At 38.7% G+C, this 16,100-nt stretch overlaps 1 protein-coding gene across 1 annotated transcript in view; it reads right to left on the bottom strand.

Moving 5' to 3' along the window:
• Positions 1-14,863: 14,863 nt before the first annotated feature.
• STIM2 (stromal interaction molecule 2) overlaps positions 14,864-16,100 on the bottom strand; it is a 166,746-nt gene continuing 165,509 nt past the window's right edge. The window contains 1 exon segment of the mRNA XM_017851957.1: positions 14,864-16,100. Within this exon segment, the coding sequence (XP_017707446.1) occupies positions 16,061-16,100 (40 nt within the window). The 3' untranslated portion in view covers positions 14,864-16,060.

Genomic DNA, 16,100 nt, shown 5'->3' with positions numbered 1-16,100 from the left:
AAAAAAAAAAAAAAATTACAACTTCTGGAAATAAAGAAACACTTAGAGAAATGCAAAATACACTGGAAAGTCTCAACAATAGAATTGAACAAGTAGAAGAAAGAACTTCAGAGCTCCAAGACAAGTCTTTCAAATTAACCATTCTGACAAAAACAAAGAGAAAAGAATCAAAAGAAATGAACAAAGCCTCCAAGAAGTTTGGGATTATGTTAAATAACTGAACCTAAGAATAATTGATGTTCCTGACAAAGAAGAAAAATCTGAAAGTCTAGAAAACTTATTTGAGGGAATGGTTGAGGTAAACTTCCCTGGACTTAACAAGAGAGTTAGGCATCCAAATAGAAGCTCAAAGAACATCTGGGTAATTCATTGCAAAGAGATCATCACCTAAACACATAGTAATCAGATTATCTAAAGTCAAGACAAAGGAAAGAATCTGAAGAGCTGTGAGGCAAAAGCATCAGGTAATCTATAAAGGATTATCAGATTAACAGCGAATTTCTCAGCAGAAACCCTACAAGTTAGGAGGAGTAAGGTCCTATCTTTAGCATCCTTAAACAAAACAATTATCAGCAAATAATCTTGTATCCAGTGAAACTAAGTTTCATAAATGAGGGAAAGATAAAGGCTTTTTCAGACAAACAAGTGCTGAGAGAATTCACCAGTACCAAGCTAGCACTAGAAGAACTGCTAAAAGGAGTTCTAAATCTTGAAACAAAGTCTCAAAATATACCAAAATAGAACCTCCCTAAAGCATAAATCCCACAGGGCCTATAAAACAATAACCCAATGAAATAAAACAAAGCAAAAAACAAGGTATTTGGGCAACAACTAGTACAATGAACAGAATAGCACCTCACATCTCAATACTGATGTAGAATGGCAGAATGGATAAGAATTCACAGAAATTCACAAGTATCTGCTGTCTTCCAGAAACCCACCTAACACACAAGAACTCACACAAACTTAAGGTAAATATAAACTTAAAGGTAAAGGTGGAAAAAGATATTCCGTGCAAATGGACACCAAAAGCAATCAAGAGTAGTTATTCTCATATCAGACAAAAACAGACTTTAAAGCAGCAACCGCAAAAAACTCAAAGAAGGACGTTGTATAATGATAAAAGGACTAGTCCAACAGGAAAATATCACAACCCTAAATATATATGCACCAAATACTGGAGTTCCCAAATTCATAAAACATTTACTACTAGACTTAAGAAATGAGACAGATTGCCACACAATAAGTGGGGAAGTTCAATACTCCACTGACAGCACTAGGGAGGTCATCAAGACAGAAAGTCAACAAAGAAACGATGTACTTAAACTATATCCTGCAACAAATAGACTTAAGAAATTTTTACAGAACATTCCACCCAACAACTGCAGATTATACATTCTATTCATCAGCACATAGAACATCAGCATATGGTCTCCAAGATAGACCATATGATAGGCCACAAAACAAGTCTCAACAAATTTAAGAAAATCAAAATTATATCAAGTACTCTTTCAGACCACAGTGGAATAAAATTGAAAATCAACTCCAAAAGGAACCCTCAAAACCATGCAAATATGTGGAAATTAAATAATCTGCTCCTGAATGATCGTTGGGTCAATGATCTCGAAATCAAAAAGGAAATTAAAAAAACTCCTTGAGGCCGGGCGCAGTGGCTCATGCCTGTAATCCCAGCACTTTGGGAGGCCGAGGTGGGCAAATCACAAGGTCAGGAGATCGAGACCATGGTGAAACCCCATCTCTGTTAAAGATACAAAAAATTAGTCAGGCACGGTGGCGGGCGCCTGTAGTCCCAGCTACTCAGGAGGCTGAGGCAGGAGAATGGCGTGAACCCGGGAGGCGGAGCTTGCAGTGAGCCGAGATTGTGTCACTGCACTCCAGCCTGGGCAACAGAGCGAGACTCCGCCTCAAAAAAAAAAAAAAAAAAAAAAAAAACTCCTTGAAATGAATAATAATGACACAACCTATCATAACCTCTGGGGTACAGCAAAAGCAGGGCTAAGAAGAAAGTTCATAGCATTAAATGCCTATATCACAGAGTCTGAAAGAGTGCAAAAAGACAATCTAAGGTCACACCTCAAGGAACTAGAGAAACAAGAACAAACCAAACCTAAACTCAGCAGAAAAAATAGAAATAATCAACATCAGAGCAGAACTGAATGAAATTGAAACAAAAAAGTACAAAAGATAAATGAAATCAAAGCTGGTTCCTTGAAAAGATAGATAAAATTTATAGACCATTAGTGAGATTAACCAAGAAAAGAAAACACAAGATCCAAATAAGCTCATTTAGAAACGAAACTGGAGATACTACAACTGATACCACAGAAATACAAAAGATCATTCAAGGCTACTACGAATACCTTTACAAGCACAAACTAGAAAACATGGAGAAGATGGATAAATTCCTGGAAATATACCACTCTCCTAGATTAAACCAGAAAGAAATAGAAACTGAACAGATCAATAACAAGCAGTGAGATTGAAATAGTAATAAAAAAATTGCCAACAAAAAAAAAGTCCAGGACCAGATGGATTCGCAGCTGAATTCTATCAGACATTCAAGGAAGAATTGTTACTAATTCCACTGAAACTATTCCAAAAGATAAAGAGGAATCCTCCCTAAATCATTCTATGAAGCCAGTGTCACACTAATACCAAAACCAGGAAAGGACATAGCAAAAAAAAAGAAATCTACAGACCAGTATCTCAGATGAATATAGATGCACAAGTCCTCAACAAAATGCTAGCTAACTGAGTCCAACAGTATATCAAAAAGATAATCCACCATGATCAAGTGGGTTTCATACCAAGAATGCAGGGATGGTTTAACATACACAAGTCAATAAATGTGATACCCCACATAAACAGAATCAAAAACAAAAATCACATGATCATGTCAACGGACACAGAAAAAGCATTTGACAAAATCCAGCATCACTTTATGATTAAAAGCTTCAGAAAAATCAACACAGAAAGGACAAACCTTAAGGTAATAAAAGCTATCTATGACAAACCCACAGCCAATATTATACTGAACGGGGAAAAGTTGAAAGCATTCCCCTGGAGAACTGGAACAAGATAAGGATGACCACTTTCACCACTTCTATTCAACATAGCTCTGGAAGTCCTAGCCAGAGCAATCAGACAAGATAAAGAAATAAAAGGCATTCAAATAGGTAAAGAGAAAGTCAAACTGTCGCTGTTTGCCAATGATGTGATCATATACCTAGAAAACCCCAAACACGCATCCAAAAAGCTTCTAGAACTGATAAATGAGTTCAGCAAAGTTTCAGGACACAAAATCAAGGTACACAAATCAGCACTGCCATACAACAACAGCAACCAAGCTGAGAATCAAATCAATAAATCAATTCCTTTTACAATGGCTGCAAAATAAAATAAAATACTTAAAAATGTACCGAACCAAGAAGGTGAAAGACCTCTACAAGGAAAACTACAAAACACTGCTGAAAGAAATAGATGATACAAACAAATGGAAGCACACTCCATGCTCATGGATGGGCAGAATCAGTATCGTGAAAATGACCATACTGCCAAAAGCAGTCTACAAATTCAATGCAGTTCCCATCAAAACACCATTGTCATTCTTCATAGAACTAGAAAAAATAACCCTAAAATACATATGGAAGTAAAAATGAAGCCACATAGCCAAAGCAAGACTAAGCAAAAAGAACAAAGCTGGAGGTATCAAATTACCCAACCTCAAACTATAAGGTGAGAGTCCCCCAAACAGCATGGTACTGGTATAAAAATAGGCACATATGGCTGAGCACAGTGGTTCACTCCTGTAATCCCAGCACTTTGGGAAGCTGAGGAGGGATGATCACCTGAGGATGCAAGTTCAAGACCAGCCTGGCCAACATGTTGAAACCCCATCTCTACTAAAAATACAAAAAGTAAACTGGCATGGTGGTGGGCACCTGCATTCCCAGCTACTCAGGAGGCTGAGGCATGAGAATCTCTTGAATCCGGGAGGTGGAGTTTGCAGTGAGCTGAGATGGCACCACTGCACTCCAACTTGGGCAACAGAGTGAGACTTTGTCTCAAAAATAAATAAATAAATATTCAGAAATAATAATAGCAATAGGCACATAAACCAATGGAACAGAACAGAGAACCCAGAAATAAAGCCAAATACTTACAGCTAACTGGTCTTCAACAAAGCAAACAAAAACATAAAATAGGGAAAACACAACCTATTCAACAAATGGTTCTGGGATAATTGGCAAGCCACATCTAGAAGAATGAAACTGGATCCTCATTTCTCACTTTATATAAAAATCAACTCAAGATGGATCAAAGACTTAAATCTAAGACCTGAAACCAAAATTAGTCTAGAAGATAACATCAGAAAAACCCTCTAGATATCGACTTAGGCAAAGACTTCATGATCAAAAACCCAAAGGCAAATGTAACATAAAGATGAATAGATGGTATTTAATTAAACTAAAAGCTTCTGCATTGCAAAAGAAATAATCAGCAGAGTTAACAGGCAACCCACAGAGTGGGAGGAAATCTTTCCAAACTGTGCATCCGACAAAGGACTAATATCCAGAATCTACAAGGAACTCAAGCAAGTCTCCACGAAAATAATAATAATAATCATCATCATCATCATCATCATCATCCCATCAAAAAGTGGGCTAAGGACATGAATAGACAATTCTCAAAAGAAGATATACAAATGGCCAACAAACATATGAAAAATGCCCAACATCAGGGAAATGTAAATCAAAACCACAATGTGATACCACCTTACTCCTGCAAGAATGACCATGATTAAAATACCAAAAAATAATATATGTTGGCATGATATGGTCAAAAGGGAACACTGTTACACTGCTGGTGGGAGTGTAAACTAGTACAGCCACTATGGAAAACAGTGTGGAGATTCCTTAAAGGGCTAAAAGTAGATCTACCATTTGATTCAGCAATCCCACTACCGGGCGTCTACCCAGAGGAAAAGAAGTCATTATATGAAAAAGACACATGCACACACGTTTATAGCAGCACAATTCACAATTGCGAAAATATGGAACCAGCTCACAATGAATGAATAAAGAAAATGTGGTATATATATATATACCATGGAATATACACCAGCCAGAAAAAGGAAACAAGTAATGGCATTTGCAGCAACCTAGATCGAGTTGGAGACCATTATTCTAAGTGAAGTAATTAGGAATGGAAAACCAAACAGCATATGTTCTCACTTTTAAGTTGGAACTAAGCTATGAGGATGCAAAGGCACAAGAATGATTTAATGGGCTACAGGGACTCAGGGGGAAGTGTGGTGGGGGGTGGGGGATGGTGCGGATAAAAGACTGCACATTGGGTACAGTGTACACTGCTCGGGGGATGGGTGCACCAAAATTTCAGAAATCACCACTAAAGAACTTATCCATGTAACCTAACACCACCTGATCCCCAAAAACCCATTGAAATAAAAAATATATTTTAAAAAGAAATTGACATAGGAGCCTAACATCTGCCCCTTCCAAATTCGGAGTATAGGCAGACATGGATGTCAGGTGGGGAAGTGGTTTTCTCTAAGTGGCTGTGTTGGTCTGAATTCAGATTTCCTTTATTGAGCAGTGAACTTTGGCCGGCTACTAGGATTCATGGAGTGGCTCCTCAACTCTACATTTCATTTATGAAAATGCTTGCAAGTTGCTTCATCTCACAGAATTTTGAACTGGAAAGAAGCTTATGAGGTCATCCTTCTCCCTTACCCCAATGTCATCTTTTCATCTTTTGGAAGAATTTCCATTTAGTGGTCTCTGACCTAGAGTCACCTGTACTTTCTTCTAAGATCTTCCTGGAAACTGATGTGCAAAATCAGCAGCAATGGCAGCAACTCACCTTTCTCCTGTCCACATTGGTGCACACTCGAACATTTTACCGAGTAGCTCCGTAGCTATTCTTTTATCTAGATTAAAGCAATTTTTCATTTTCCTAAAAAAAGAAACAGCATCCAAAACCTGGAATTAAGCAAAAGAGATTTTTACACGTCCTTTTAGTGCTGTGTTGAACATTGCATAGGAGGCCTGCCTGGAGTTCTGATTCTCTAGGAGTGTATGCCTTTATTTGACTTGCTATTTACTATTTAGGATATTTTTCAACTTTGTAAGGGTGGATGTTAATTGTAGGAAGCTGATAGAAATGTAAATTATTCTTGTTCAATAGGAAGGAAAATGAAACTCATCCCTGCAGAGATGCAAATGAAAATATTATAACCCAAAGGTTATGGTTTATTTTGTATGTAATTAAACTATCTTATTGCAATGACTTTATATGCCCAGTCCTTTACATTTTCTTTAATTCAGTTTTACCATGCTGCTGGCCCTTTCATTAATAAGTTTAATGATTCTTTGACACCACTTCCTTTAAAAAAAAAAACTTAGATATATAATCACTGGCTATCTTCCTAGGTGCTTGGATAAGACATGAAAGCAAGAGAGTTAAGAATTTTTTTCTTTTAAGATGAAGATTTGAGATTATTTCATAATGTGAAAAGAAGCCATGGAAAGAGAGATGTTAGAGAAACAGTAAAGATAGGACAATTAATGAGTCAAATCCCAGAAAGAGCAGGAGAGCAAAAAATTCAAAACACAAATGCCTGGAGGATTCTTGGTTACAGAAATAACTTTTCTTCTGATAGTGAAGAAAGGAGGAAAGGCTGGCTGTATGTATACACACACACACAGACACAAATTTTGTAAGTTAGGGGCAAGAATTTGAAGATGTTCATACCAAATGAGCAGTCTTACTGAGAGTCAGGATTGGGTGGTGCAGCAGATGATGTGAAGAGATCATATGGATTTGAATATTCACTGATGGAAACAGGAAAGAGACCTATTGGAACAACCGCAGAGTTGGGGGTAAAAAGGGAGTTGGCTGTACTTATCTGTGGCGGGAAATCAGGGATGTGCAGGGAAAGCTCGGGTGCTTGCAGTGATGTGCTGTGGGATTGAGGTAGGTCAACGTAGGGAGGAAAACCAGCGTGTGGCGAATGGACACAGAAAACGTGGGTGATATCAAGAGTAGGATCCATGACAAGGCTGAAAAGGAGAAGTGGAAGCAAAGGAGTTGGCCCCTGGAAGAGTAGGCAGTTTTGGCCAAAAAGGCACAGGAAGAGGTTGGGGATAATGAGTCCACAGGTAGACAGTTCCAGAAGATGACAAGATTTCCATGTGAGCATCATTGGTGTCTGTCACTCAAGTAATACAAAGGTCTCATCTCAACCTCTCAAAAGATTTTAGGAAGGGATGCAGGGACAGACTAGGAAATATGACTTCATTGAATAACAGTGTGACATGGAGCTCTCACACACTGGTAAGGAGTAAGAGGTGCTTTTTTCATAGAGTCAGCACTTGACCTACCCCTCAAGACATTCCACGTGACGCAGGGCTGAAGATCACAGGGAAGGGCAGAAGGGTTCAGTTGACTTACTTGCAAAGGACCCACTTGAGAGGTACCCAGCACTGCGTTAAGCCTTTCTCAGGCATCATCTCATGTAATACCCATAGCAACAGTGAAGCAGCATTATTAGCATCCCTACTTCATCCACGAGAAAACAGCCTCTGAGAGGTAAGTTATTTGTTCTATTTCATAGGTAAGAAATGCCAGGGGTCTCGTGCTCAGAACTATCAGACTCCAAAGTCTATTTTCATAATGACTACAGCACGTAATCCCCCCAAAATAAGGAAACAGGATTCAGGAGAGGGAGAGAAGTGGGAAAAGGCACTTAACAATTTATCAAGACGAGCAAACATAGGCACTTTGTTTTTTCCAAAGGGGGAGGAAAGCCCTAGCAAAGGGCACCCACTACAGAGGTGCCCTTGTACACATAGTGAAACTGTACCCGTGTCCACAGGAAGAAATAATGTTTCTAAAAATTGAGAATCCATTAAACAAACATACACCAGGAATACAAAGTAAACCCAAAGCCTTTGTACCTGTTGCTCCTGATTGTTCCATCTCTGCCTGGGATGTTCTTTTCTAGGTGTTTCCATGACTGTCCCTCACTTCATCTTATTACTCAGATGCCACCATCTATTTCGCACAGTTCTTCTCTGACCACCCAAGTTAAAACTTAGACCCACTATCTCCCCCATCACTACTTGGACACTCCCTGTGACCTTCATCTAACATATTGCATATTTTGTTTACTGTCTGCACCACTGCATGTAAGCCCCATGGGTGCGGGGCTTTTTGTCTGTTTTGTTTACTGCTATACTCCTGGCATCTAGAAAGATTTCTGGCCCATGATAGAAATGCAAATATCTTAAAATTTATCTCAAGGTCAAGCAAGTGTCCACTGACACCCCTACATTCACGCACATGCAGTCATGCACACGCATGCACATACATGCACACGCACACACACTTGTCCTGAAGAGCAGAGCTCCCAGGTAAAGCTAGACATGAGAACATGGCTTGTGCCTGTGGCATACATTTCTAACTCTACTCAAAATCCTCTCCCTCCTTCTTTCTTATCAGTAGAACCCCAATTATGTTTGAGGGCAGAAGCATACAATCGTCAATCAATGAATCAGTGCTAACCCACTACATTTATCAGCTTCTCTAGCTGAGAACGACTGCATGGCATCTCAGTTCTGGCCAACAAGCTGTGGTTTTCGGGTGAGGCTTCCCAAAAAGCTCTTTACGAGGGAGCAGCATCCACTGACACGTACCATCCTGCCTTTGCCCTTCTTCCTGCCATGTGAATGTGATGTCAGCGGTTACCTTGGGCCATCAGGCAATTCAGGAGGGATAAGTCTGCTTAGTTGTGTTTTCTGTGACTTGCAGCTGAATGCGATCCTGTCAAAAACCCTGAGGTCAAAGTTGTGCTTTCCACTCTTATCTCTTTAGCACAAATGCCACTTCCTCAGCAAAACCCATCCCTGCCTTCAAGTTGTTAGGCCTCCTTTAAGTAATCTCACAGCCCTGTGAACCCTTTGTTCATAGCACTAATAACAAGCACGGTAATTTAATTACTTATGGATTTGTTTAACAAAGTAGGAAAGGGCTATGCTTCTTGTATTGTTTGCCCTGCACACAGCACATTGTATTCTCTCACTATGTAATTATTGAAATAAGATCGAATAATATAAGAGATCACATTAATTATCAGATATGTAGCACAGCCATTAAATGCTGAGTGCGGGAGAGGTGGTAGAGACCAAGAGTGGATAGGCTAAATCACTTTACTCAGGAAAAACCTGAAAGGAAAGAATGTGTTCCTCCTATTGAGCCTATTCAGACATCACTCATCCTTCAGAGTTCAGCTCTGAAAATATGTTTCTCCAAGAAAACATACTGGACATACTAGTCACTTTATGCCACTTTGATCTCCTCCTTTCTTGGAATCCTCCCATAAGACAATGAAAATAGAGTATATACAAGTGAAAATAACACTCACTTGTATTGGGTAATACTCTTGAACTGTTTTCTGGTCATTCCATTTGTAATGGCCTTTACCAGCCTGGAGCTGGAAGGCAGCAATAGTGTCTGTTGTTCATTTATTCACTCATCAGGCATGCAATGTATTCAGTGCCTAAAGTGCCAGTTCTTGGGAGTTCAAAGCTACACAAAGCAAAGTCTCTGCTCTTACATAATTCAGTCTATTGGGCAAACAAGTAAACAGGTCATTGGAATATGATGTGTCAAGTACCGCAATAAATAACAGTAAATTCCACACATTTAATGGCTTTAGCACAGGAGTTCAAGACTAGCCTGGACAGCATGGAGAAACATCTCTACAAAAAAAGAAATACAAAAGAAGACGGGAGGCCGGGCACAGTGGCTCACGTCTGTAATCCCAGCACTTTGGGAGGCCGAGGTGGGTGGATCACCTGAGTTCAGGAGTTCGAGACCACCTTGGGCAACAGGGTGAAACCCCATCTCTACTAAAATACAAAAAATAAAATAAAATTAGCTGGGCATGGTGGTGCACACCTGTAGTCCCAGCTATTAAGGAGGCTGAGTCAAGAGAATCGGTTGAGCCTTGGAGGTGGAGGTTGCAGTGAGCCAAGATCGCACCACTTGGGCGACAGAGTGAGACTCTGTCTCAAAAAAAAAAAAAAAAAGAAACCGGGTGTGTTGGCGCACACCTGAAGTCCCAGCTACTCGGAGGTGTGAGGATCACCTGAGCACCCGGGGAAGTTGAGGTTGCAGTGTGTCATGATCGCGCCATTGCACTCCAGCCTAGGTAAGAGTAAGACCCTGACTCAAAAAAAAAAAAAAAAAAAGGAAAGAAAATTCTGCACATCACAGAAATGGTATCTCACCCAGGTTGGGGGCATGCATGGAAGGCTTCCTAGGGATATGGGAGTTGAAGGTTTAGCATTAGTTGCCTAAGATGGAAGGGGACGTTCCAGGCAAAAGCAGCAGCTTGCCTTACTTCAGAAATTGCATGAAGTTCTGTGTGACTAATTATGTCCACAAAAGTCATGAGGCCAGAGGAGTAAGCAGGGCACAGAATATCAAGGACCTCTGCTAGTCTTGGTTAAGTTTATATTTTATCCCACAGGCAACAAAAGGCATAGAAAAATTTTATTCAGAGAAAATCCACTGTGCAACTTAAGAGAGCTCACCAGTGAAAGGATGAAGCGGGTGGTGAGGCTGGGTTCAGTTTGCTTTTTGAAGTGAATAATGTGAGAAATGGAGAAGCAAAGCCCCAGGGCAGTAAATACAGAAGTGGGGCATTCACTGAGACATTCGGGGAACGAAATGGACAAGATTTGGTGAGTTGACAACAAATGCACCCTTTCCCTCCTCTCCCCTTCCCAAGGTCTCATGCCCAGGCCTATTTACCGGTTCATTTTCTTACCTTTAAGTCAAAGGCAGCCTCTAGTAGAGCAGTTCACTGTTGCCCCCAGGCTCCATTGTACACCCCACACCCCCAACACCCCTTTTCATTTCTTCTCATTGTACTTTTTGCTACAGATAAACATCTTATATGATAACAGAAAGCTTTTTTGTGGAGAATAATGAAGCAACAAAGCCACATTTCTTATTCTGGAAATGTTTTCCAGTACCTTACAGCTGGTGACCTTCAATTTTCCTAAAATCTGATGCCACCACACCCTAGAAGTCAGAGGTCTGTAGAAATATTTCAGCAGTTGACATTTTCACACATGGGAAAATTAGCCTATGTAGGTATTTCAGAGCATAAAGAGGTGGTGCTTAAGGAGTACACAGATGTTCTTAAGAATGAGAACTGCAACACTGGATGGCTGCTAGAAATAAAACCCTATCAAACTGAGTAAACCTGAAGCAAGAGATGAACTATTTTGACCCACATAAGATTTCTGAGTCCCACTTTTATAGGGAACTAGAACCTGGCAGGGCAAAACAGCACCATGTGGGAAGCGGATGCTTGGCTGTTGCTTCAAGGACTGGTGATTGAGAATGGCTGAGCCACTGTGACTTCCTGGGGCAGAGCAGCTCTCACCAGGAGGAGGTGAACTGCACTCCTTCCCTTCAGCTCACTGCTCTCCGTCACTTTTGGAGCTTAATGAAGATACTGCAACATATCCAGTAAAAACTGAATCACCTGGATGCTGGAGACTCTGGCCATCAAAATGCTGCAACTCATGAAAGACTGTGAGGCACACTGTCTCAACCCCATCACACTAACAGCAAATCAAGATGTGGACTGAGGCTTCTCCATGATCTATCTAGGCCTACTGCCCTAGAGAGGACCCTTTGAGAGTCACTTCAGACTTTGTAGATACCAAGAAAAGCCCAATCACGGGACTGAGGTCAAATCCTGAAACTTGGCCCAAAGCTCACTTGACATCAGCTGATTAAAGATAGCATCCTGAGAAATCTGAAGGACAGTGTCTTTCAACAAAGTCTACCCTGTTTGAGAGCTGGGAATGTGGGCAGGGAACTCTCTTTAATCAGTATTATCTGGGTTTACATGATTGCTCAAATGTGGTGTTTCTGGCAAACACTTTGCTCCAAAATAAGCACTCCCACAGCTAGTAGCAAGTGTTTCCCTGGAGCTCAGTAACTGCAAGCTCATTTGCCAGAACCAGACCACTAGTGAGTAGAAACCCTAAAATTAACTTGCCCTTGGTCCTATACGTTTCTGTCACAGCCAGTCTCTCCATGTCCTCGACAAAGCAACACCCTTAAATTATCCTTGATTTAATACATACTTTCGAACTATACAATCCCTCTCCCCACTGGGCCCCACCTCCCCAATATTCACTTTTCATTTCTATCACCCCACTCATTACAAGGACTTTTGACTGATCTGTCTCCTTTATTAGATGCCAAGTTCCTTTAAAGAAGGCACCTGCCACCTTAGTCTTTATACCTTCAGAGTTTATCATGGTGCTTGGCATGTGGTAGGCTATTAAACATTTGTTGAATGAGTTAAGCAGATCCTATATTGTCTCTTGCCTGTAATTTTTTGGGGAAAACCCACCTTGACCATATCAACAAGGTGAAACTCTCCCATTCAAGACCCCAAATCAGGAGATCAATAAGACTAAAACTTAAATCTAGGTTTTCTTTCATTTACTTCTAAAATCAGTAAGAAAAATACATGTATCATTTCTTGAAATCACTGATTAGTTAGTAAATGAAGAATATAAGAATAGCTACATTTGAAAGACTAGCTAACTGTGCAAAAGATTTAGAAAAACAGTAGGACTCCAAGAACTTAATGGGCACAAGAACAATTCACTAAAATAAAAAATACACAAGGCTAAGAAAATATGAAAAAACTTTCCAATCTTATTGGACATTATTAGCCTATTAAATTAACGAAGTTTTAACCATAATGGTAATTGAGAAAAGGTAGTGTGAAGTCAAAGGGCACTCATATACATTCAAACATTGAATGGAGGGTGGTTATCAACATGGTTATATGAATAAGAAACCTTAAAACCAGCTACGTCCAAGGCATGTGAGACTACATGTGTATATATACATACCTATGTACATATATATTAAAATTTAAACTAAAAATCTTATATTTTTCTGTAAACTTCTAAAACTATATGCCCTAGGAAACCAACGTGTTGATTAGACTTTATGCAGTATGACTTAGAAATTAAGAACATGGCTCTATCACTAGCTATATGACCATCAGCAAGTTGACTTTTTGGGCTTAGTTTCATCAGTAAAATGGTAATAATAATAAAATAACCTACTTGACAGAGTTGGTGTAAAGATTAAATGATAATATAGAAGTGTAGAACAGTGCCTGGCATATAGAGTGCTCAATAAATGTGAAATGCTCTTACTCCACATATCGGAAATTTAGAAACAGCCAAATGTTTAATGTCAAAATACTTCAAAAGATCATGGTAAATCCAAACAATAGCATATTAGTATACAGTCATTAAAATGTTGCTCATGAAGAGTTTTTTAATGATGTTGGGATAATGCTTATATTAAGTGAAAAAGCATGATATAAAATTGAATATATGGTATGACTTCAATTATGTAAAATATACATCAATATGTAGAAAAAGATCTAGCAGAAAGCATACTAAAATATTAAAAGTGATTATTTGGGGTAGTAGTATTTGACCTGCTTGCTATTTTCTTCTTTATACTTTTCTATCACTGATCTTTTTTTTTTTTTTTTTTTTTTTAACAGTAAGGAAAATATTACTTTTAAAATCAGGAAAACACCGTAATTTTAAAATGTTAAAGTAACAAATGGATAATTTAAAAAACTTATAGAAATGCCCAACTTTTCACATATAAATGATGTAACACAGAAATGACCGTAGCTTTCCAAAACTCAATTATTTCCTGTTGAATTTACAAATGTGTATACTCCATTAATGCAAAATAATTATCACAAGCAACATAAAGCAGTAAATATCCCTTGGTTGAATTTGTTTATAAATGAATGTCTGAAATTGAGCATAAACAATGCACGCACTCCCTGACTGAAAATGGCTCACAGTCCCTTTGGCCAGCCTCCTCTACTCTAAGCAGCAGTGCTGGCCCCCAGCTGGTTCTGCTCCAGAGCTCCCTTCTAACCCATGAGCAGCAGTGGGCCTTGCTGGCAGCTCCTCCCATCTTCACTCCATGCTCTGGCAACTTTTCCCTTTTCTATTCATCCAATTGCAAGGTTCTCATTCCTTTTGCAATTTTCAAAGGGAAGAACGCCTCCTGTCTGGTTATAAGAAAAAGAAGGTTAAGGTTTTCCCTTCACTCTGAATATAACACTCCAGAACCCTTTTCAGTTCTTTATGCACTTTTCCCCTCCTCAACAGCTTTCAACCCTGTGTTCCTCAACCCTACCTCTCAGGTTATCTTACCTTATCGTTAGTGCAAAACACTATGTTCATTTCAATCCGTTTTTGCCCTTACAGAACGCAATCTATTAAGTATTTAAATATCAGCCAATACAAATACCAGTCAAGTTTTTAACAATAGTAATAAAGAGAATAAACAATCACAATTTACAGGAGACATCAGGAAATTGTTCATATTCTTACTAAAGCATTTCTTTGAAGCAAATCTCAAAAGAAACTTCTTGTTTATCAATTAGGATTTTCACCTAAATAGCACTGGGTTAGACGTATATTTTAGCCATAATGCTGAAAAAGTATTCTATCTAAAATGTGTCAGTTGTTCATCCAAACATCCATCTGCATTGCAGTAATCAAATCATTTATGATTGCATATTTTTAAAGTGGTATAAGCAGAAACTCCCTAGATGTTAACATACTTTGTTGCTATATGGAACTTAACTCTCTACTGTCTTTTTAACAATAAAAGCTACCCTTACACAACCCACCAATATAATGAACACCATACTTTATAAATTAATACAACACAATCTAAATGCACCATAAATTTATATTTGTTAATCTTGATATTAGAACATTTATACATTTCAAACTACATAAAAATATGACAAACAATATAAAATAGAAATTTGTTGACAACTTACGTCCAAAACATCACTATTTCTTATATTGCAATTAAGCAACAAGACAGCTTACACAGCTCTCCAGAAAACATAGTGTTTTTTGCGGAGTGTTATCAACAAAAATCAGGACAATCCCACACAATAATGTCTCCAATTTATTATCTTTTCCACAGTACACATTTTTCACAAACCATAAATCCTTTGCGGTTATTCAAAGTGTGTAAACAATTGCCTGAATCCCCATATCCCCCCACCTCAGCTTAAGGTTATGAATGTTTTAAGTCCTTCAATCAAGTTTCAACTCTTCTACTTGCATAAGGAATCAAGAGCCTTCTCTCTTTAAATTATGTATATTTTATCATACAGCCTGCAATGCAGTAAATCACAGTGAAAGCCCTGGGGAAAACAAAACAACATGATCTTTACAGCGGGACTTGAAACTTCACAATAGTAAAAGCAGTTAAAGAAGCTTCCCATAGTAAAAGCGTGGGTTTTCATTTCCAGAAATCAATTAGAAACCCTAGGTTCTACTTAAAAACTCATTTTGATCTAAAAGTGAAAACAGTCCCCTATCCATAGTCATTTTATAAACTCTATACAGTTTCACTTGCAGAGATTTTTTTTTTCCAGTCTGGAAAACAGTAGTGCAATTAGTTTTACTTCTTATAAGTTATTTAGTCCAGGATGTAAATAGCTCTGTGGAAAGATAAGAAGATGCTCTGGTAAACAAGAAATTTTTGCAAGCCCATGCTGGCTTACGAGTCCATTAAAGCTTGTAAGTCCATAGTGGCTTTCAACGAAATGTTGTATATACATCACTAATAACAAAGCAGAAATAAATAGGCAGAAATGACTGTAAACTGTCTCATTTCAATGATTTTTCAGTAATAACTGGCTTGATGAATTGATTATATATAGTCACTTAAATAAGCAGACAGTAGACAGTTGCCCTCCTGGACGTTCCACTATGGCATCTGGCCTGGAAAGCCCCGATGGAGTTACATTCCTAAAATTAAAAGAAACCTAAAAAAAAGTGGGGAGTGGAGGGCGGGGAATAATAGTTTACAGATACCATTTGAATGGCATTCCATCAAGTCAGCCAGTTCACTTAGATTTCTTCTTAAAAAGGCTTTTGATTTTGATG

Source organism: Rhinopithecus bieti, unplaced genomic scaffold (assembly GCF_001698545.2).
Source record: "Rhinopithecus bieti isolate Rb0 unplaced genomic scaffold, ASM169854v2 scaffold_2294, whole genome shotgun sequence".
Lineage (NCBI taxonomy): Eukaryota > Metazoa > Chordata > Mammalia > Primates > Cercopithecidae > Rhinopithecus > Rhinopithecus bieti.
The sequence above is the reverse complement of the archived record's forward strand: the minus strand, read 5'-3'. Positions and strand labels throughout refer to the sequence as shown.